Source organism: Electrona antarctica, assembly GCF_951216825.1.
Source record: "Electrona antarctica genome assembly, chromosome: 7".
NCBI classification, from domain to species: Eukaryota; Metazoa; Chordata; class Actinopteri; order Myctophiformes; family Myctophidae; genus Electrona; species Electrona antarctica.
The window spans coordinates 42268311-42289777 of record NC_136812.1 but is presented as its reverse complement, the minus strand read 5'-3'; the positions used below and the strand labels follow the sequence as shown (position 1 = coordinate 42289777).

The 21467-nt window shown below is 44.9% G+C and overlaps 1 protein-coding gene across 7 annotated transcripts in view; it reads left to right on the top strand.

Moving 5' to 3' along the window:
- Positions 1-13723, top strand: part of opa1 (OPA1 mitochondrial dynamin like GTPase) — a 58968-nt gene extending 45245 nt beyond the window's left edge. For 6 of the 7 annotated variants that reach the window (XM_079506500.1, XM_079506498.1, XM_079506497.1 and 3 more), the window contains 2 exons: positions 10371-10444; positions 11446-13723. In XM_079506500.1, the coding sequence (XP_079362626.1) occupies positions 10371-10435 (65 nt within the window). In that variant the 3' untranslated portion in view covers positions 10436-10444; positions 11446-13723. The remainder of the gene's footprint in view (positions 1-10370; positions 10445-11445) is intronic. The other variant, XR_013790462.1, reaches the window with a different exon arrangement.
- The last annotated feature ends 7744 nt before the right edge of the window (positions 13724-21467 follow it).

Below are 21467 nucleotides of genomic sequence, written 5' to 3'. Positions count from 1 at the left end.
CCAATGTGTCTAATCATATCATGCATTCAAATGTATTTGCTAGAACAGGGGTTCTCAACCCATGGGTCGTGACCCCTTGGGGGGTTGCCAGATTATTTTGGGGGGTCCCCAAATAAAAAAAAGAAATGTTGCAACTGGATGGCTGGAAAATGGAAATGAATAGTTTACACATAGTACATGCATAAACTTTCCTTAATGGTTATATCTGGTTTCAGTATTCATTTATGATATATTTTCTCTTTTATTTAGGTTATTTTTGTCGGTTTGTATTGGGGGTGGGGAGGTGGGCGGGGCGGGGCGGGGGTCGCGAGACATGGCCAAAGCATGTCCGGGGATCCCCAGCCAAAAACGTTGAGAACCCCTGTGGTAGAACAGCGGCGAGATCGGCCACTAACAAAGCCACGCCTGTTGTAATTGAAAGCAAATGATGTCACCATCCCAATATAAGTAAAAAAAAATTTTGTGATAGTTTACATCCAGTGTTTAGCAAACTACATTGATGATTGAAATTCTTTATTAGGAATAAAGGTCCTTGCAGACTGGACGTGTTTTTCAGTGTGCAGGGACCTTAACCCCTTGACATGTACAGTAGCATCTCGTTTCTGACGTTAATTTGATGTCAGCAGAGATAACAGTAGGTTGAGACGAAAATCTCTTGAATCGTCTGCCGACACAATACTATCCGGTGCTCTGAAATGGACCTCTCGCTCCATTTATTTTTGAGCTGTGCATAACCGCTCCAATGACTGGCCGTGTGTGTCTGTCTGTCTGTCGGTTTGTCTGTGGTGTTGTTGAGCAGCCTGCACTCAGTTCACACGGGTGTGATTTTTTTTTTCCCTCTTTCTTTTCTTCTTTTTGTGTGTGACCTCCGGCTGACCTGGGAGTTCCAGCTGCCAGACGGGTCCGTGTCTCACCCGTCGGGACGGGCCAGCGTGTCCCGGCCAGCCATGTGGTTTTTAGATAAGGACGCTGATTCACGACTCTGTCACTGACACACTGGCCCGCATCCGCCTCCCACGGACCGGCACTTTTAGCAGCAGCACAATACACGTCCAGTGACAAATCAAGCAGCGTGTGCTCTCTTCTGTTTGTTACATTAAGAGATCGCTTTTCACAGAAGAAAGACAGGCGAGGGTTGAAACTCTATGGCCCCGCCTACACCGCGACCTTGGCTGTTATGAGATATAAAAGTGGTTTTCTTTTTAACGGTGACGGTTTGGACGGAACCTCTCCCAAGCGTGCGCACACACAGTCGCACACACACACACACACACACACACACACACAAACACACACTGACCAGGCTCTGAACTCCTGTCCTGTTTCCACCAGTAGATTTGGGATGGCTGTGCCAAGACGACCTTACCACAACCTTGGAACTAAACTCACACCGCTGAAATCTTTCTGTTGCCACCTCTTCATAACGGCTTCCCCTTGCCCCACCCCCCCCTCCCCCCTTGCATTCAAGTCAGGAGAAAATGACCATCATCCACATGAAGAGGATTAGGTCTCTCTCTCTCTCTCTCTCTCCTGGTTGCTGGCTGCTTGTCCAGCAGGACCACAACAATGTTTCACAGGCTAATTACAGGTCAATTAGAGTGTTTGTGGCCTGTGTGTGTGTGTGTGTGTGTCCGACTGCCAGCTCTCTGCTCGGACCTGGACTGAATGAGATATCATTTCATGTGGAGATCGGGCCCAGAGCGGAACCCCTTCCTACCCCTCCCCATCATCGCCACCCGTCTCTCTCAATGGGTGCCGGTCCCCCCCCCCCCGCCCGCCCACCCATCCATCCACCCTGCCTTTCCCAACCCACACACATGGCGCACACAACACTCGCCATCTTAAAGCGAGGGGGCCTCTGGGATGCAGGCCAGGGGATTATGAGAATATTCATGACCAGATAAAGGGCTGGGCGGTTGAATGACCGTGTTTGGGGGCTCATCTCTTAGGTAAACAGGGACCCTAAATGGAGGTTCTTCTTATACCCCCCCCCCCCCCCCCCCCCTCCTCCTTTCTCCAGCGGCTGTGCAAGGAACAGACACCGGCCACTCTGTCCACTTCTTTGTGTGTGTGTGTGTGTGTGTGTGTGTGTGTGTGTGCGCGCGTGTGTGTGTGTTGCATTTCCGAGAGGCCCTGAAAAGAAGAGCCTTGTTGTGGCCTTTTCTCATCTCTTTTATTCTTGTTGCCTTTCTGTGGGGACAAACAGATGGTGCTGACCGAAATAAATATGTTCCTCACAGTGTCTGTCTTTGCATGTTGATAGGTTTTTTTTTATGTGGCCGTTTGTTGTTTTTGTATTTGATTAATTAATTATTTTTCAAAGACACCCCCCCCCCCCCCCCCCATGATTTACTGATCTCCTGAAAGCTGCCGACTGATCATTCTGATGTCGTTAGAAATCCCTCTAGATTAGCAGTGAATGGCTGACGGTTGTTGCCTTTCTGATCCACGCAGGCTCACGTCCAGCATCTCCCGAGGTAACTTGAATCCTCATAATTCATTGCCAAGGATCAGACTTGTACAGTTCATTTGCTTTTGGCATGTGTGGAGCAGTGACAACAACATTGGGGTCAACTGTTGGGGGCAAAAGGGGAAACCTTTTGTTCGCCAAGTACATTCGAACATACCCGTAATCTTTTCTCTGCATTTGACCACATGATCCCTCGTGATCCCATCCTGGCCATGTCATAACAGGCGAATGTTCAGCAAAAGCTAAATCTAATCTGCAAGCTCACACAACTCGTCAGGAGCTTGTAGATCGGCTATTTTCACTAAATAGATTTGTTGTAGAGGGAAAAGAGGAGGGGGGGAAAGTACAGACCCGTGGGGGAACTTTACCCTTTTGGGGGGTTTTACCTTTGAAGACGGGAACCCATTTTGGGGTTGTTGCATATGTACAGTATATAACAACATATATATATATATTTTAATAAATATCTTGAACATGATTCAACACTGCTTGGGGATCAGTCGGGGTCAGTGTCTTGCACAAGGACGATGCCAAAAAAATATTTATGCAGGAAGTATCGTCTTGCTGTAAAAGAGCGTTCCCTCGATAAACAACCGCCAAAAACAATGGTACCAGATTACAACAGAAGTGAGCTTGAACTCCTCTGACGGCATCTTCCCGACAGTCCTGTGAGAGCCTCGCTGGGTGACCTCCTGTATAGTAAGCCTCCGTACGGTTAGCCTGTCTTATCCCAGGCCACATCTAAACCCTCGTTGAGGCTTTGAAGAGTGAGCCAGGGGTTTTTCCCCTGCTTTACCAATGTGACAGGCAGCCCCTCCCTCCCGCAAGCCTCTCCTCCCTCCCTCCCTCCCTCCCTCCCTCCCTCCCTCCCTCCCTCTCTCTTTCTCCAGGTCAGACAGATGCTGGTAGTAATCCTGCTCCGATTGGCCCGGGATTGAGTCATGTTGTCCTGTGGTCAGGGGTGGCGTAGCCCACACGGGTGAACTTTGACAGTTTTGCTTTGAGCCGCGTGCGTGCGCGTGCGTGCGCGTGCGTGCGCGTGTGTGTGTGTGTGTGTGTGTGTGCGCGCGAAACATTCTGGCCAGGCGAGTGCATGTACGGTGATTGTGTCTTTCCATGAGTGTGCACAGGTGTGTGTGTGTGTGGGAACGGAGGACCCCAGCAGGGTTGGGTTTCAGGCCCACACCTGCCACGGTGCTGCTGTGTCAGTGGGCTGTGTTCTCCCAGGCAGCCCCCTGATCCTTAATACCTCCATTAGGTGTTGTAATCTCCCCCCAGCCCACTGCCATTGTGCCCCGACGTGTTAACACAGTATCAAAGCATGAAGGGGAATTTCTTCTCCTGCCACCTGCCATTCGTGCGTGTGTGTGTGGTGAGGCGAGGTGGGGGCAGTATGTATTTATTATTGTCACTGTTGGGTAGAAACCTTGTTTATCGGACTATTTTGTTTTTCCTGATAGATAAATGCTATTGGTCACCCTTTAAGTCTCTGTTGGTGATACAAATATTTAACCAGTGTAGCCCTATTATACTTTCAAAACATTTTCAAAAAATATATATGATCTATAAGTTTCACGGTGCGAAGTACCTTGTGCTTGTAGATCTATTAATATTATTATTTAATGTTGGCCTATAATAGTGAAAATAGCGGCGTCAGATTGAGAGTGGTTAACAAAATGAATAGTATGAGAGCTTCTGAATAAATCTCATAACTCCATTAGATTAATTTGAACATCAGAACATCCGGTTTTGGACATACAGGTTTCCACCCAACTGTCTATATATATATATATATATATATATATATATATATATATATATATATATATATATATATATATATATATTTTGTATTGCTTTTTTGTGGCTTATGCTGTTTTACAGGCCTAGGAGTTTGCGTGTGTGCGTGTGCGCGTCTCTGCCCTGAAGGGCTGCCGTGCGCCTTTTATTTGTCAAGAAAGGGGATACCTCGGCGCCCGGGTTCCCATCAAAAGGGACGAGACCCCTTCGCGTCCAGGTTCAGTTACACTCCAAAGCACGCACACGTCTCACCTTTGTGCCGACCTGAAATGGACACTTAAGACCCCCGTTCCTCCGAGGTCTAACCATTCAACAATTGACAGCCAAGGTGTCTTTTAAATTCCCCCCCCCCCCCCACCACTGTTTTCGTTGAGCCTCGTTGCTGTCCAAAACTATGACAATGGATGTTGTCAATAGATCTTCATCACATCTGGTGTGACGGACCGACCAGGACAGAGCAGTGCTGGGTTTGCATTTCTTTGAAGCCGGTGTTTGAGTTTGAGCTTGGTGAAGACAGATTATCCAGGGGTAGAGCGAGAGAGAGAGAGATGTGGAGCCAGAGAGAGAGACACAAGTTCGGCGCTACAGCTGCCTGGCACCGAAAACCACTGCCTACTCCCCCCCACCCCCAGACAGTGTTTAATTAGCGATTAAGACCCGCCTCAGAGGAGGCCTCGCGTGACGCTACACAGTGGGTGGAAGGACTGCTTTTTTCCAAAACGCTCTCTCGCTCTCTCTCCACAATAGGAACCCCAGTGAAGAAAAGAAGTTGCTGGACGTTCTCCAGTATATTTTCTCTTCCACACCCCTTTCATGTGGAATGTTGTTGTTATGGTATCTCCCTCAGTCCATTAGCCATGTGCCCCCCAGAGGGGACAAACCATGTCATGCCATGAAGTGTGGGGGGGAGCTTTGATGTGGTGTGTGATTTAACTGGAAAGTGTACACACAAGCCCCTGCCTTCTCCGTCAGATGTGTGAAGTGGTCCGTTCCTGCCCTGGGGTCCGCTAGTCGCCGTCATAGTGGACCATCTGGTGTTATTGATGGACAGGAGAACGGCTACCTGATGCACAGTGCTAGCTACTGCTAGAGCCAGACCTGTGCATTGCTTTAGCCCATATATCGGCCATTATTTGCAGTTATGCAGATGATTTTTTTTTACCACTTTTTTGCCGTATAAGTAATTAATCACGTTAATCAAAAGTCTTTCAAATTGATTTTGTTAATTTAATTCAAATAATTTTTCGAAAATGTAACTTCAAATCACAATTATAAAACAGATTAAAACAAACACTGGTACAGAATAACTTAAATTAATTAATTTAGCCTAAAGCAGTTCTCTCAACTATGGTCATCTATATTCAAGTAAATAACTCTTTACCTTTTTCTTAAAGGCTGATTTTATTTTGTGTTAGATGGATGTCAAGTGCTAAATTATTCCAGTAATCTATAGCTCTATAAATTACAGTTTGTCTTTGAACTGGGTACAGCAATATGACCATTAACAGCACGTCTTGTATTGTGAGTATGTACAGTACATCTTGACAATAGTCTATTTGGTCAAACAAAAACAAGGGCATCTTTTAGAACATATTAGACTAAATATGGGTCATATAACATCCATCGTCCATCACAAAAAAATACGGCGAAGCAGCTTTTTGCTTCTACGGGCCGACGGCGTGGAACAAACTCCCACTGTACCTTCGACAGGCAGCCTCTGTAGACATTTTTAAAGCACAGCTCAAGACCCACTTCTACACTCTTGCTTTGAATTGATCTTTTAGAAAATGTGTTATTCATGTCCTCACTGTATTGCATTACTGCTATTATTTTTAATGTTTTATGCCTTGCTTTTCTTTTCTTTCTTTCTCCATTGCTCTGTAAAGCACTTTGAGCTGCATTTCATGTCATGAAAGGTGCTATAGTTGCCAAACTCTGGCATTGGTCGGCCTCTAGCCCATTTTGGGCGGGAACCCCTTTTGGTGTTTTAAACATCATGTTATTATTTAGCTATTGAAAAATAGCAGATCTACAAGCTCATAGCGCTACGAGCTTGTAGGTCTGCTATTTTTGAAAAATCGTGAAAATATTTATTTCAGAAAGAAGATTTTCTTTTTAATTTTGAGGTCAGGCCTAAATAGTGGAGCAGATTACTGAAACGATCGTTCACTTGATGGTACAAGCACCAAATTTGGCACACAAGTGCTTCAGAACCTACTCTCTCAGAAAAGTACGTTGTCCACTTAAAAAAACTAAATGGCCACCATTTTTCAAGATGGCCGCCTTTCAAAATGGTTTTAAACAGTGTTTGAACTATAGTTTGATTGAATAATCCTATATTGTGATGGCCTATACATCGAAATGTATGTTTCTGAGTATGAGAAATCCAATTCTGCATTTAGCAAATAAAAATTATTGAATATTATGATACAATGGGAATTAAACAAAAAGCTGGGGCAGATTAAGTCAATATTCCATAAGAATCTTTCACTTGGCGGTACAAGCACCACATTTGGCACACATGATGTCCAGGATGTACTTTCTATGAAAAGCACGTTATCCAGCTGAAAATCCAAGATGGCTGCCAGTTTTCAAGATGGCCACCTCGTCAAATGCAAAAAAACAAAACAACAAAAAGGTTTTCGAAGTAAAATTGTGTTAATGATCCAAACATCAACATGAATGTATTCTGATTGTAAGAACTCAATGGTGTTGGAATTGAATTCCAATATGGCCGCCAGTTTGCAAGATGCAGCTATTACGTGACTCAAAATTAGCGTTTTCAGAAGCTGTCTGATCATAGATATTGTTGAAGGGCAACATCATTCATTGATCATGCATTGAAATGCTGTGGTCAAGCTCTATTGGTTTGTATTTTTTGTATTATATAAGAGTGATGTCAAAGCACAACCAGGAACACACTGGTGACATCACTGCGGTTAGACTCAGCATGGGGTTCAGTGCTGTAGTTTACTAACTGTTGTACTGTACTCACTATAGTTTGTTGTATTCTTTAGTGTCCTAATGCTAATTAGCCCCTGTATATATCTCCACTAGAAGTTTAGTTAGTTGTAGTATTGTAGTTAGATAGCCGCACTTGAAATGACAAGATGTGCCACCGTGGGAGAGCTGAGACAAGGGTAACGGAACTTCAGTTACCTGGATGGTGTACAGATCGCACAGGACTTAAATGGAACTGGATGAACGGTCGTGATAGGTGTAGGGCACCAGATGCTTGAACCTAGATCAAGGTTCAAGGTTGGACTTTATTGTTACTGTCCTGTACACATCTTGTGAACAGGACAGGTACATACGAGTAAAACTTATTTTAGTTTGGCTTCCTTACAGACAATGCAGCGGCATAGATGGCAAACAACAAAAAACACAGCAAGCACAGCAAACGAAGGGATAGAATAAAGAGTGCTAGAAAAATAGTAACATATACATGTGCATGTTTTCCCTATAGTAGCAAAGTTAGGTAAACTTTCGCCCCGGTTCTTATCAGTTCGTTCATGTATCTGATTGTTTGGGGAAAGAAGCTTATTTGCAGTCTATTTCCAGTGGCTTTGAGACTGAAAACGTTTTCCATGTGGCAGCATCCGCAAGCATCTCTGCAGTTGGGATGCCTTGGGTCCCTCATAAGTCCACGAGCTTTGCTGACACAACGATCGTCATACAGGGCTTCGATGGGGGGGAGATCACATCCACTGCACTCTTCGAATTTGTGCATGTCCATCACCAGGATCATTCTGAATTTCAGCTGCTCTTTTAGTGGAAAACTAAGTTTCCGTTGCTAAACATTTGGCCGACAATTTTGGTACTTTTTGGTACTAACTAACTTTGTACTGTTTTGCTTCAATGTATCTTCACTGCCACCTCCATCATCCAATCTGGATGAGTCTAACATGATGGGCACGACCGTTATCACTGTATCGGATAGGCGAAATCAACCGTTATCAGCACCTTGGAATATGGCCAATATGGCCATACTGGCATACTCACCTGAACGTGTCATTTCCAACTCTATTGTCGGCGCATGGAAACTAGGGGCTACTATACTATCCTCTGCCTATCGGGACGTAACTCGGACGGTGCTGAGTCGGGTCTGGTGGCCGTCGCAATGCTCGGCACGTTGTCTCACGTGGCTCAAGGCCACCAGACACAGCGCGCCTCCGTCATTGACATCAGTGACACAAAAATACCATTATCACCCGTCACAATAGGTGATAATGACATACTGAAACAGTGAGTATGCCAGTATGGCCATATTGGCCGTATAAAGGTGCTGATAACGGAGGATTTCGCCTATCCAATACAGAGATAACGGTCGAATGGGGTGGAAATACGGGGAGACTTCAACTCCTCTTTCGTATCTGTTTGACACACTTCCTCCAATCAGTTTTAGTAGCGGAACATCTTGTGTTATACGGTTAAAGGCTGAGGGCTATATCCTTTTACCACCCAACCGTACAAAACATCAAAGCACATTGAAATATGGGATGCATCTAGGTTCAAGCATCTGGTGCCCTACACCTAGCCCGACCATTCATCCAGTGCAAGTCCTGTGCGATCTGTACACCATCCAGGTAACTGAATCCCTGTTACCCTTGTCTCAGCTCTCCCATGCTGACACATCCTGTCAATTCAGGTGCGGCTATCAACTACAATGCTACAACTTACTAAACTTCTAGTTGAGATATACACAGGGGCTTATTAGATAACATTTAGGAAACTAAAGTATACTACAAACTACAGTGAGTACACCACTACAACAGTTAGTAAACCACAACTACAGCTAGTACGCTACAAGCATACACTGAACCCCATGCTGAGTCTCACAGCAGTGATGTCACCAGTGTGTCCTGGTTGTGCTTTGACATAACTCTTATATACAAAATTACAAACCAATAGAGCTTGATCACAGCATTTCAATGAATGATGTTGCCCTTCAACAATATCGGTGATCAGACAGCTTCCAAAAACGCTAATTTTGAGTTGCGTAATAGCCGCCATCTTGAAAACTGGCGGCCATATTGGAATTAAATAATTGACACCATTGAGTTCTTCCAGTCAGAATACATTCATTTTGATGTTTGGATCAATAAGTGGATCACACATTTCTGTTCATTAAAGTTATACGTATTTATTTGACGAGGTGGCCATCTTGAAAACTGGTGGCCATCTTGGATTTTCAGCTGGATAACGTACTTTTCTTAGAAAGTACATCCTGGACAAAATTTGTGCCAAATCTGGTTCTTGTACCACCAAGTGAAGGATTATTATGGAATATGGACTTAATATGCCCCACTTTATCGTTTAATTCCCATTGTATCATCATAATATTAAATAGTTTTGATGTTCTAAATGCAGAATTGGATTTATCATACTCAGAAACATATATTTCGATGTATAGGCCATCAAAATAGGATTTTATAGCTCAATATAGCTCAAACACGGTTTAAAACGACCTCGAATGGCGGCCATCTTGAAAAATGGTGTCCATTTTGTTTTTTTCAAGTGGACAACGTACTTTTCTGAGAGAGTAGGTTCCGAAGCACTTGTGTGCCAATTTTGGTGCTTGTACCATCAAGTGAACGATTCTTATGATATATTGACTTAATCTGCTCCACTATAAATGGGCTAGTTAACGGATGTGTTTAAAGTCATGCCTGCGTCGTGTCCCTGTTGCTGGCTCTGCCTGGGAGGGCCTTCAGAGCACCTCGGTGCCATGGTGGTCCAAGAGACCATCTGGTTCCCCCCAGTAGAAAATGGAGAGGAAAGCACATAATGATGCTCTTTACTGGTTAAGACGGAACCATGCTGTTCAGGATCAGATGCTGCCAGATTTGGTTTTATCCTGCCCCCCCTTCCCTTCTTTTCAGATTTGACCCAGAGAATACCTGGATGAATGATTTAGGCGCATGCGTGTGCGTCGGCAGATATTGGCAACACTACCCATAACACAATAGTGTATCCTCAATTTAATGACTCCTTAAGTGAATACCTTGGAAAGCACCTGTGTGTTTGTTTGGTGTGTGAGCATTACCAGACTATGGACCAGAGGCCTGACTAGCCTACTTTTCTTTGTGTGTCTCTGCAGAGAAAGTGCGTGAGATCCAGGAGAAACTGGAAGCATTCATAGAAGCTCTTCACAAGGAGAAATAGGAGATCCAGGTATGTGTTTCCTTCTAAATGTCATTACATAGCTCTAGTTAAACAATAGGCCCGAGCAGGATTGCTACAGTACAAAGCCATAGCACACTGTACTACAGTCTTCACAATGTCTATTGTACCTAACCTGTAGAGTGTACGCTGTTGTGTGTTTATTATTGTCTATTTAGATTGGGATTAGGGATGCAAACAATGCTACTCCCAGGTTTAAACGCGATGTGATCTCAAAACACTCTTCAATAGTAGAACCTGATATAACGTATCAGGAATCAAAGCGAAGCGTCCTCACAGAGAGAGAGAGAGAGCAGAGCACCCTTTTATGTGGGAAAGAAATTGATTATATCCAGAGTTTACACATGCTGCTGGAAATCAAAATAATGCCGCTGTTCTGTTGTCTTCAGCCTGGGAAGGTGCTTGAATATCTATTACAGTTTTTACAATGTTTTAATTTATTACTGTGGTTGACCGTTGCTCATATCTCTATGTGAAGTATCACGTGAGTGGCTATCCGCTACGTCAAAATACTCAATACGCTATTCACCTGTAATGTGCTGGAATATGACTTTGTAAAACCCGTACATACCCTTTGTATCTAGAATCAATCATTTTGTGTTTTTCTGGGCATGTCTGTGTTGTACAGTGAAAGTATCGGAACATAATCTCAGGCTATGTAGATCTGCTATTTTCAAACATTTTCACCTACGATGTGCCCAAAATAGAGGGTATGCGCGTGACATCATCATCAAACCCGGAAGTTATGCAGGAATGCCTACTGAGTGGCAAAAAACTACTTTATGGCCTTGACAACCCATGCATCCAAAAAGTCCTATCTGATTGCATTAAACAATGTTAAACTCACTTTGCATGTTGCTTTGCCACTCAATGTGCCATTCACTTTCAGCATGCGCATACCCTCTATAGGTGGTTAGATGTCGTCTGGGCATGTCCTTACGTAGTATGTGATGTGTTCTCTCTCTCTCCCCCCCCCCCCTCTGGTTTTGCAGACCCATTGAGAGCTAGCCTGCGGATCGCTGCAACGCAATGCACTGAACAAAGACAACAGATTTAGACCCTTTGTATATTACTGCCTCACCTAAAATCTCCACCACCACCACCCATCTGATTCTAAACTCTACGGCTCTGCTAACCGCCTGCTCATGCACAGAAGGAAAAGGACAGTGAGCAGACTTTTTTTTTCTTTTTTTTCCCTTTTTTTTTTCTTGCTACGAGTAAACCCATGCAGTGACTCGAGGTGAAGTGTGTCTTGCTCCATGGCTGTGCAACACCAGTAAAGCCAGTGACTCGAGGTGGAGTGTGTCTGCTTCCGGCTTACCCAGCGTGCTACAGACAGAAAGGAGAGCACTTGGCCATGCCTTCCCAGCTCTCCCAGGCAGTCACAGTCTCTTGCTTCGGGTGGTGCAGGTAAACACTCTGCATCAGCCCTCGGATTTCCTCCATCGCACACTGGAGCCTAAATACTGGAAGCCCAGGAGGACGAGACGCTATCGTAACACTTGAGAAATCCCCCCCAATGCCTACCTCCCTTGTGTTTCCCTTGTTTTCAATAAATAAGGATGCTGTATGTATGCGTTCTTCTCTCACACCTTCTTTTTCCTCCTGTGGTGTGTGTGTGTGTGTGTGTGTGTGTGTGTGTGTGTGTGTGTGTGTGTGTGTGTGTGTGTGTGTGTGTGTGTGTGTGTGTGTGTGTGTGTGTGTGTGTGTGTGTGTGTGTGTGTGTGTGTGTGTGTGTGTGTGTGTGTGTGTGTGTGTGTGTGTGTGTGTGTGTGTGTGTGTGTGTGCGTGTAAGCGTTCAGGATGCATTCGCTGTACATTGCTTGTGTGTCCAGTTGATTGGTGAGACGGCCTTGACCTTTTCATAATTCTGCCTAACCTGTTGGCCCTGGTTTGCTATGTTACCTGAGACATTCACTTTTTGTCACCCTCAACGTATACGCTTAAGTCCCAACACGCATTACCTAGGCATCTAAGTTAGTTGTATCTCTAAACAGGAAATTGTTCTGGTTCCAGTTAGTTCTGGATAAATCTTTAAGTTGTAAAGGGACTAAGGGGCTCAACAACGGTTGAGCTGCTATGAACTCTAAACTAAGTGTAGGAGTATAGATTTATTGGGTTTGAGTTGACAGAGATCTCTGTAGGCCCTTCTGCTAACCTCTCATTCGGTCCTTTTGTGTGCGTGCGTGCGTGCCCTGCGTGCGTGCGTGTGCGTGTGTGTGTGTGTGTGAGAGAGAGAGAGAAAAAGGATTTTAGTGTGAGTGTGTGTGTGTGTGCGTTTCATCCTAGGTGCTGTGCCATGAACATTTCTTTTCATATACACTATAGCTTGTCTTTGGCTTCAGCTTATTGGACGTGAAGTCTGTCCATCACGTCAGCTGGTCCAATCACAAACTCACTGGGGTTCCAACATCGTCATGGGTGGCTTAGTTAAAACAGACACAGTATCAAGCTGTTGGCATCGTTGAATGACACACGGAAATGGGGAAACTGTAATGTCACGTTGGATTATTATAATTGTAAAACAGTCACTCGTCTATGGATCACTGCTCTGTTTCTGTCTAGGACTGTCACGATTACACATTTGAGTTGACTATTAATTGTCAATTGACTAATTTTGGCCTTGGCTTTTACGCTTGTAATGAAAAAGTGCACAGGGCAGATATGGCAAATAACTGAAATATACCAATAAATGACTGGCATTTTTATAAATGTTATACTTAAAAAATAAAATGTATGAACATCTTTCAACATGGAAGCAATTATGACAGAATAATTAAACGCTTATGTAATAATTGTGACAACTCTCCTCTTAATGCTACTGTAGCTCCACCATCCACCTTCTCTCCCTTTCCTCTGAGGCCCTCTCCATTGTCGCTCTCTTTTCCATCCCCGTCGTGTCCTGCCCTCACTCTCACCTCTCGCTTGAGAAACAATCTTGATGACTGATTGGGGACAGAGGTCCAAAAGTGACTTTCAGCCACATTCATATGTGTATATGGGTATATATATACATACACAATACTTTATGGACTTGTTAATATTAAATTATGGAGCTGTTATCACATAGTCGCTGTATGGACAGTGAGTGTAACAGAATATCCATGGTTGGGTTAAAAACAAACAGTATAATAACATTTTTCTCTTTTATGTTGTAGAATGTAATGTTTGCATGGTGTACCCCAACAGATGTGCTTTATTTATTGAATTTGATTGTGTTTTAAACCAATACAAAGAAGTGAAAATAAAATAAGTCATTTTTCCATCATGTCTCCTGAGTCCTGTGTAGGTGATGGTTTTGTTTTGCAAGTGTCTGTAAGGAGTCTTGATAAAGGTCCATAACTCTTACAGTAAATATAAAAGTACCTTTAGTGAGTACGAAGACCGAAACACTCATTTACATTCACAGCAATGACCAGGGGAGTGGTTAAAGGGCGTCTGTGGCTGTGAAGGTAAAGCAGTCTGGTAATCGGAAGGTTCCCGGTTCCATCCTGGCTCTTTCCGGCGTTGCGTTGAAGTGTCCTTGATCATATACAAGACATTGAACGACTGCTCCCCGGCCGTTGTTCAATGGCTACCCACTCCTAATGGGTAGTAGTTAAATGCAGAGGATCATTTCCAGGTAAGTGCAAATGTACTTGGCCGGCGAAACTTTACCCATTTCCCAAACAGCTGGCAATGGTTAATAGATTTAGACTGATTATGTGATTGACTGTTGAGAGTTTGCCTCCTTTTTGTCCAAAGAACACGTCAGTTTATCGCACAAAATACGGAATTCCTTTTTAGTACACCGTCACTTTTACTCCAACCTTGAACGTTTGCGGAGTACCCATGAGTAAAATAATACAACCTTGTTGAGTGCATGAGCTGTAAACCTCTCGGTCCTCCTGGGATGTGTGTGTGTGTGTGTGAGTGTGTGTATTTCAAGTGTGTTATCCAGGAGTATCCTACAGCTAGATGCTACAGAGTGCCATGACCTGTGTACTGCTGTGAAGGGCTCTGCTCCACTCCAGGTATTGGTTTGTGTGTGTGTGTGTGTGCTCTCTACGGACTCGTATACACCCCAACTGGCTGGCTGAGGACTCTCCGTGCCCCGGGGCAGTGCAGGGGCGGCTGGGGAGAGGGAGAGGGAGGCTGGCTGGCAGGCGCGCAGCCGACGGCCCGGTTGATTAATAAGACGGGGTCTAGAGGTCCTCTACTCCTGGCCATCCTCTCTTCTTTCACAAGAGGCCTGGTTGTTACCGCATCTCAATGCTGCCGGGGGGTGGGGGGGGTGCGCTGTGGAGCGGGAGTGGGGGGTGGGGTGGTGCAGGGCCTGCTGCTGTCACCTGAGGCCTCACACACACACTGATAAGTGGGTGCTTTCAGGCCTGCCATTATCCCCCAATACTGTTTTGTTGTTATTTCTTTCTTCTATTACTATTACTATATATTTCAGGTATCATTTTCATTATTAATATTTTGTCCGGTGGAAACCTTGCATGTCCAACATTATTAATTTGTTATTTAAAAAATATATATAATATTAATTGCAAGGCGTGGTGAGTTTGTAGTTCTGCTTTTTTCCACTACTTGTGTGTGACATTCTTGTATGATGAAGTGGTAGGGCATTGATGTACGATTACATTGAGATATGGAGTTATGAGGTTCCGGCCCGACAGCGACGATGTTTAATAGAGATGCAGTGATCTTATATAGATGGGCTGCTGAAAACAATCCTCAATACTAATGTGCCTAGTGGTTAACGGAAAGCAGCAGGAAAGTAACAAAAACAAAAAGGCCCCGTGGAAAAAAGCACTAATGACGTTGTAGAGATGCTGTAAAAAGAATGGAGCAAAAGTCAACCTCCAGCAGCAAGTCTTTGTGCCATCAGATAGCCACCTTCTGCAGGGAGGGAGGGAACGGCGGACACACTATACATCCATTAGCATCTCCAAAGGCCGTCACGTTGACTAATAGCTCGCGCCACAACGGCACAGTGGCTCAGTTTGTGTTTTCCTTCAAAAAGCCCATTATGTTGCTGACACAAAGGCAGCCGGGCCGCTGGTAAAGACCTGTCAAATGTGCTACGGCAGCAGACGCGCACAAAGCTTCCATTTCTACTCTTTTTACCCCCCAAGAAAAAAAGAAAGAGAAAAGACTCGGTCTTGTTGCTTTTATTTTTATTTTAATCTCCCGCCCCATCACACACTCAAACTCCCTTTCTGGGTCTTTTATTTTATTTTTTCGGCGGAAGGGGGGGGGGGAAAGGGGGTGTGCGAGGGGTGGCTATTTGATGGAAATGTTGAATAAGTCGAAGGGGGAGAAAAAGGGAAATAAATTGTGGGGTTGGTTGTGTTTCTTGGCAGTTGTGGTGTGTTAGCGTTTGTTTGACGGCTTGTTGGGATGGCTGCCTTTGTTTTGTCACCTTCTGTCCACTCTGTGATGGAGAGGTTGTGAGAGACGACACATACTGGGAACCACAGTCAACACTGCCTGTCCTTCAACTGATGGGAGGCTGGTCAGACTGAACTGTTGTAAACGTACAGGTCCTTAGGTTCTGCTACTGGCCGTTCTTTGAAGAGTCTGTTGAAAATGACATGCAATGGAATTTACCCTAAAAGATATATTCAGGATAACATTCAGGGAATGCGAGATTGTAAGAAAGCCTCCAGCTAATCTGATCACTGCTCTTTGGATTGCTTCTCAATGCATAAATTACTGACATTCTGATGGTTTAGGAAAAAGTTGTTTTCCTGTGCAAGCCTTAACACTAGGAGAGAATAAATGTTTTTTCATTTCTAAATATGCACAAAAGAAAGACGAAAGAAAAACACATTCACTTATTGGTGGCCTGTAAACTATGCACACCTGACCAGTCCAGGTGCAGCAGGCCAGGTCGGATGTTAAGTCATCTTTATAATGTCTTTATATGATATTGTTATCATTTGTGTTACTAGTGGCTTTACTTGTTCTGTACCCATTACCCTTATCTCTGTTTCTGCTGCTATGATGACTCCATTTCCCCAGGGATTAATAAAGGTCTATCAGAGTCTCTCAAGGCGAACACGAAACTGCTTCCTCCTCCCCTACCCGACCGCCTCTCCGAAAGTGAGTAGTAAATAAGGCAGATATCCTGTCATTTCCCCACTTCCGTATCCCCTGTGCAGTCGCTTAAAGACCTACTGGAAAATGAATTAGTTGAATCCTAGCTCGTTGCTGAGCAGAAAAATATGTTTTGTGAAAATATGTTTAAAAAAATATTTTGAGCTCTTTTAGAATACATATTTGTGAGCACTGTCTGGATTTACCGGTGGAAGATGACAGCTTCCCTTCGAATTTTAACAGGCTGAATTACAGACCGTCTCTGGAGAATTCAAAGAGATACCATAGTAGTCTGGCTTGAGAGACTTACATGCGACACATTCTGTACACATTTGAGGATACAATGTCATCTCCAATGGCTCCGTTCCTCCTTCAATCCTGCTGTGTGTGTGGGTGTCACACTGTAAACTGCCATCTCTTACACAAACCCAGAAATGCTATCCATGCACTCCACTGCCACTCTAGTCAACAAAGCAGATAAATACACTGGAGTTGTAAATCAAACTATAGCGGAGCCCGGGGGGTGGTGGGCGGGGGGTGTCCATCCGCTGCCACTGTTAAAGTCAGCGCTGTTAAATGTTATCAGAGCCGTGTTGAAGCAACAGGCCTCTTTTCCCTCTCCGTTTTCCAACCAACACAACCCTCTACTGTCCCCCGGGGCCCGCTGCTTTCTGCCCTGCCACAGAATGGATGTCACAATTGGCCATTGTGCTCATTATGTCGGAGTTATCTTCCCATTGCGCTGTGGGGTCCATTCCAACGCTGAATTAGGCCCGTGGGGATTTCGGACAAGTCACGGAGGTCAGCAACCTTCCCTAACACCCCCACCGACACCCCCACCCATATCTCTCTCTCACACTCTCTCTCTCACACACACATACACACACACACACACACACACACACACACAGGGAATCCTGTTCTTAGTGAGAGCTATAAATTATGGTGGTACTCACCGCTTAAATGCTAGGAACTGGGGGCCGGGGCTCTACCATGAAACCTGTGGTGGTCCTCCTTTCCTCCCTCTTGGTGTGTGTGTGTGTGTGTGTGTGTGTGTGTGTGTGTGTGTGTGTGTGTGTGTGTGTGTGTGTGTGTGTGTGTGTGTGTGTGTGTGTGTGTGTGTGTGTGTGTGTGTGTGTGTGTGTGTGTGTGTGTGTGTGTGTGTGTGTGTGTGTGTGTGTGTGTGTGTGTGTGTGTCTTAAGTGTCCTATGTGTGACTCAACTTGTATTACCATGGGGGCTGTGGGGCGAAGCACTACTACATTTTCTCACCATTCATTCCAACGAGCCCCTTTAAAGAATCCATAAAATGAGCCCAGCGCCTCGCGCCGTGGGGACCGCGTCACAAATGAATCGGGGGCATTGTGGAGGGAAACGACCCCGTTTAATAGTTTCCCGATGCTCAATCTATATTTTTCTACTAATCCCCTCAAGACACACATTGTCCGCTCACGCACCGGGGTCGCCCCGCGCACAAAACAGGGGCCTCGTCTCTTTCTCTGCCCCCCCCCCCAACCCCTCCTCAGAATGCCAACAGTTACCGGCTGAGGAATTCAATTAAACAGCAAGACTGTGGGTAAACAGCAATCTACAGCCAGTGAGTGAAACAGTCAAACAGTGGGCATGGAATTGAAAGAGGGTGTATGTGGGGGGGGGGGGGGGGGGGGGGCTTTCATTTGTAGAATAGAGATAAGGAATAAGGAGGGTTGTCATGGAAAAACAGATCGCCACACAAACTGTTTCTCAAGCGAGCGAGGGATTCTGACTGAGCGAGAGGAGGCGAGGCGCCGCGGAGCCTTTAGTGCGAGGCCACGGCCGCTGAGTTTGCAATGGTCTTAGGGGGATTACGTGGGCATTCATGGCAACCCACGAGGCCAGCAGGTGAGGACTGCCTCATCCTTTAGGCAAACAGAGAGACTAGCGTTGGATGAGGCATGTTGGGGTTGCCAGATCTTGGTTTTGCCGTTGCCAGGCTGAAAGTGTATCTGTCCACACTGGTTAATGTCACTCAGGATGATCTGCTTTTCCTGTGTAGGACCGCTGCAACGGGGGGCCGGCACTTGTCGTCGGATGGGGGGGGGGGCGTTGAGGGTGCGCTTTCACCATCTAAGTGCCCTAGTGTGGTCAGACCAAAAAGGGTCTGGTGACATTACTTGACTGGGTATCAATGGTATCTTAGCAGGCGCTAAAACCGAAAGCAAACACAACAGATCTGGCCTGGGTTCTATGAATACCCAGGCTCTGTGCTCGCTGGACTGGAGGGTAGACGGGCTATAGCCCTCTGTATAGCGGAGCAGCTTCTCGCATGTGTTGAGGCAGAGTGGCAGTGACAGCTCGCCTGGTAAAGTGATCACATCAGGCGGTGTTTTTGTCTCCTCCGGGGAAGCGCTGAGCTGATTTAGATTGAGGCGATGCTCATAATTGGCTTTGCGTTTCCACGCCGGGCCTGTTTTACATGTGTTCTGGGAGGAGAACGGTAAAACAGGCTTACGCTGATTGAATGGTGTGAATTATTTTCCCAGACTAGGATGCATTGAGCCGGTAACCATATTCATTCAGACCTTTATTTCCATCCTCACAAACGCAGCGGAAGGGAAGACCCTCAGTTACAATGGTGTTCCTTAGCAAACTAATTGCTAAGGAACTCATTTAATGACATCAGGAATTTACTGCTCCATTTTTTGTATTTGTTGCTCCATTGTACAACTATCTCGCATAAAGTGAATGAGTGACAATCAGGTATTTTCACATGACCTTTGTCTGAATAAGACCTGGAAATGAGATTAGGAGCGTTCATGAAGGTGGATATCTTGACCTGAATCATGATGAATTTATAGTGTCAGTGAGACAATAGCAAACTGTAGAACTCACATGAGTGCCAGAGGAGGCATTTGGTCACAGTGGTCATTCTTGTGTACAATGTCCATATTTCAACTTATAACATATATTTTAACTTTTAGTAAATAAAAATGCCTGCAAAAGTACTGAAAATAGCCCATCTGCAAGCTCACAGCGCCCTGCAAGCTTGCAGTGGTGGAAAGTACATTTACTCAAGTACTGTACTTAAGTAAAATTTCGAGGTATTTGTACTTTACTTGAGTATTTCTATTTTCTACTCCACTACATATACGTATTTGAAGACTTTAGTTACTAGTTACTTTGTAGATTGTGATTATTATGACGAAACATACATTAATCACTTCAGCCCCAAGAGAGAGAGACTTATTTATATCCAATATTTATTTGTAAATACATTGTGTTATTTTGATTGTCTTGTTCCACTTCTGCTTTGGCAATGTAAATGTACGTTTTCTCATGCCAATAAAGCTCCTTTGAATTGAAGAGAGAGAGAGAGAGAGAGAGAGAGAATACTGTCCAAGGAACTTCATAAACAGGGCTCTCTGGGGAAGCGTTTTCCCTTCAGTAGCCTATAAGTCAACTTCTGTTCATCCTTCCTCTCTTCAACACTTGTTTTGCTGCTCTATCGCACTAGTTCTTAACATGGCATCCATGGGACCCCCGGGGGTCCTTAAGGGGCTTCCAAGGGGTCCCCAGCTTCATGATTGATAGTTGGGAACCAAGTGATGGTGTGTAACTCTGACACTGTCTACAAATGGACCCTTACGGGTCTGTTTGAACCCTTACCTTACGGGTCTGTTTGAACCCTTACGGGTCTGTTTGAACCCTGGGTCTGTTTGAACCCTTACGGGTCTGTTTGAACCCTTACGGGTCTGTTTGAACCCTGGGTCTGTTTGAACCCTTATACGGGTCTGTTTGAACCCTTACGGGTCTGTTTGAACCCTGGGTCTGTTTGAACCCTTACGGGTCTGTTTGAACCCTTACGGGTCTGTCTGTGGATTAACACTGAGGATTATATACACTGAGTATATTAGATGGGGGGAACTGGGGATCTGTAACTTAAATACATGTCAAACTTGGTGAACCTAAAATTAATTTAAATTAAAAGGCTGTTTTATACCGCACCGGAAATCAGTCAAGTCTTGTGTGTTTATCCTTGAGCAATGAGCATTCAAAGTGCGTCTGCTTAGTACACGTATTTTCGGTAAGCAACGAGAGGTTGTGCTTTACCGTGATTATTGGCACGACAGTGATGCAGTTTTTTTCCCCTTCCATGGGACAGCGCAGCTGAACCATATAATGGTCTAATCAGGTGCGGAGTGATATATTAACGTGATTAGGCCCAGTGCGGTCATGCTGGTTTGAAGCACGGCTAGATAGCTATTTCATCTATAAAAATGCATTGAAGAAGTTGCAGGTGCCCGGTCTGTAGCCGGCCGTGGGCTGGGGGGCGGGGGATCCGGGGGCCTCTGGCCAGTCACTTGGTGGCGGGCTGGGGGTCACCGGAGCTTCTGTCTCCTTGGGGTGCGAGCAAGGGCTGGATGCAGGCCGGACTTGTGACAATTAATGTTATATATCTGCTGTATATTATGAGTCATGTCTCCTGCTGTTCCCTGCCTTGCCTTGTACTGTTGTAAATGCTGTACTTTTGAAGTTTGTCAAGCTGTTTTTCAGTTTTTCTTTGGATTTCTTTTATAGTCTCTGTTTTTGTTATGTATTTTTGTTTTCTTGCATTCACATTTATGTTTGATTTCTGTTACATTTCTTTGAAATGAAAACAAAGTTCTAAAAAAAAAGATAGCTATTTCAACCATGGGGAGATTGCTTCGTCGGAACTATACCTGTTGTTCTTTTACACAGTAGTGTGTCTATTGAATAAACTAAACGGAATGAAAGGTACTTTTACTTATCTGAACTGAAATGAGCCAGACTCGACTCGCTCCCTCTCTCTGTCTTCCCTCCATATTCTTCCCTCCCTTCATCCCTCCATCCATCCACCCCTCCCCCCTCCACCCCAGCCTGTTTGCTCACCTGCCGGTCAGCCATGAGCAGAGCTGTATAAGCCTGGGCT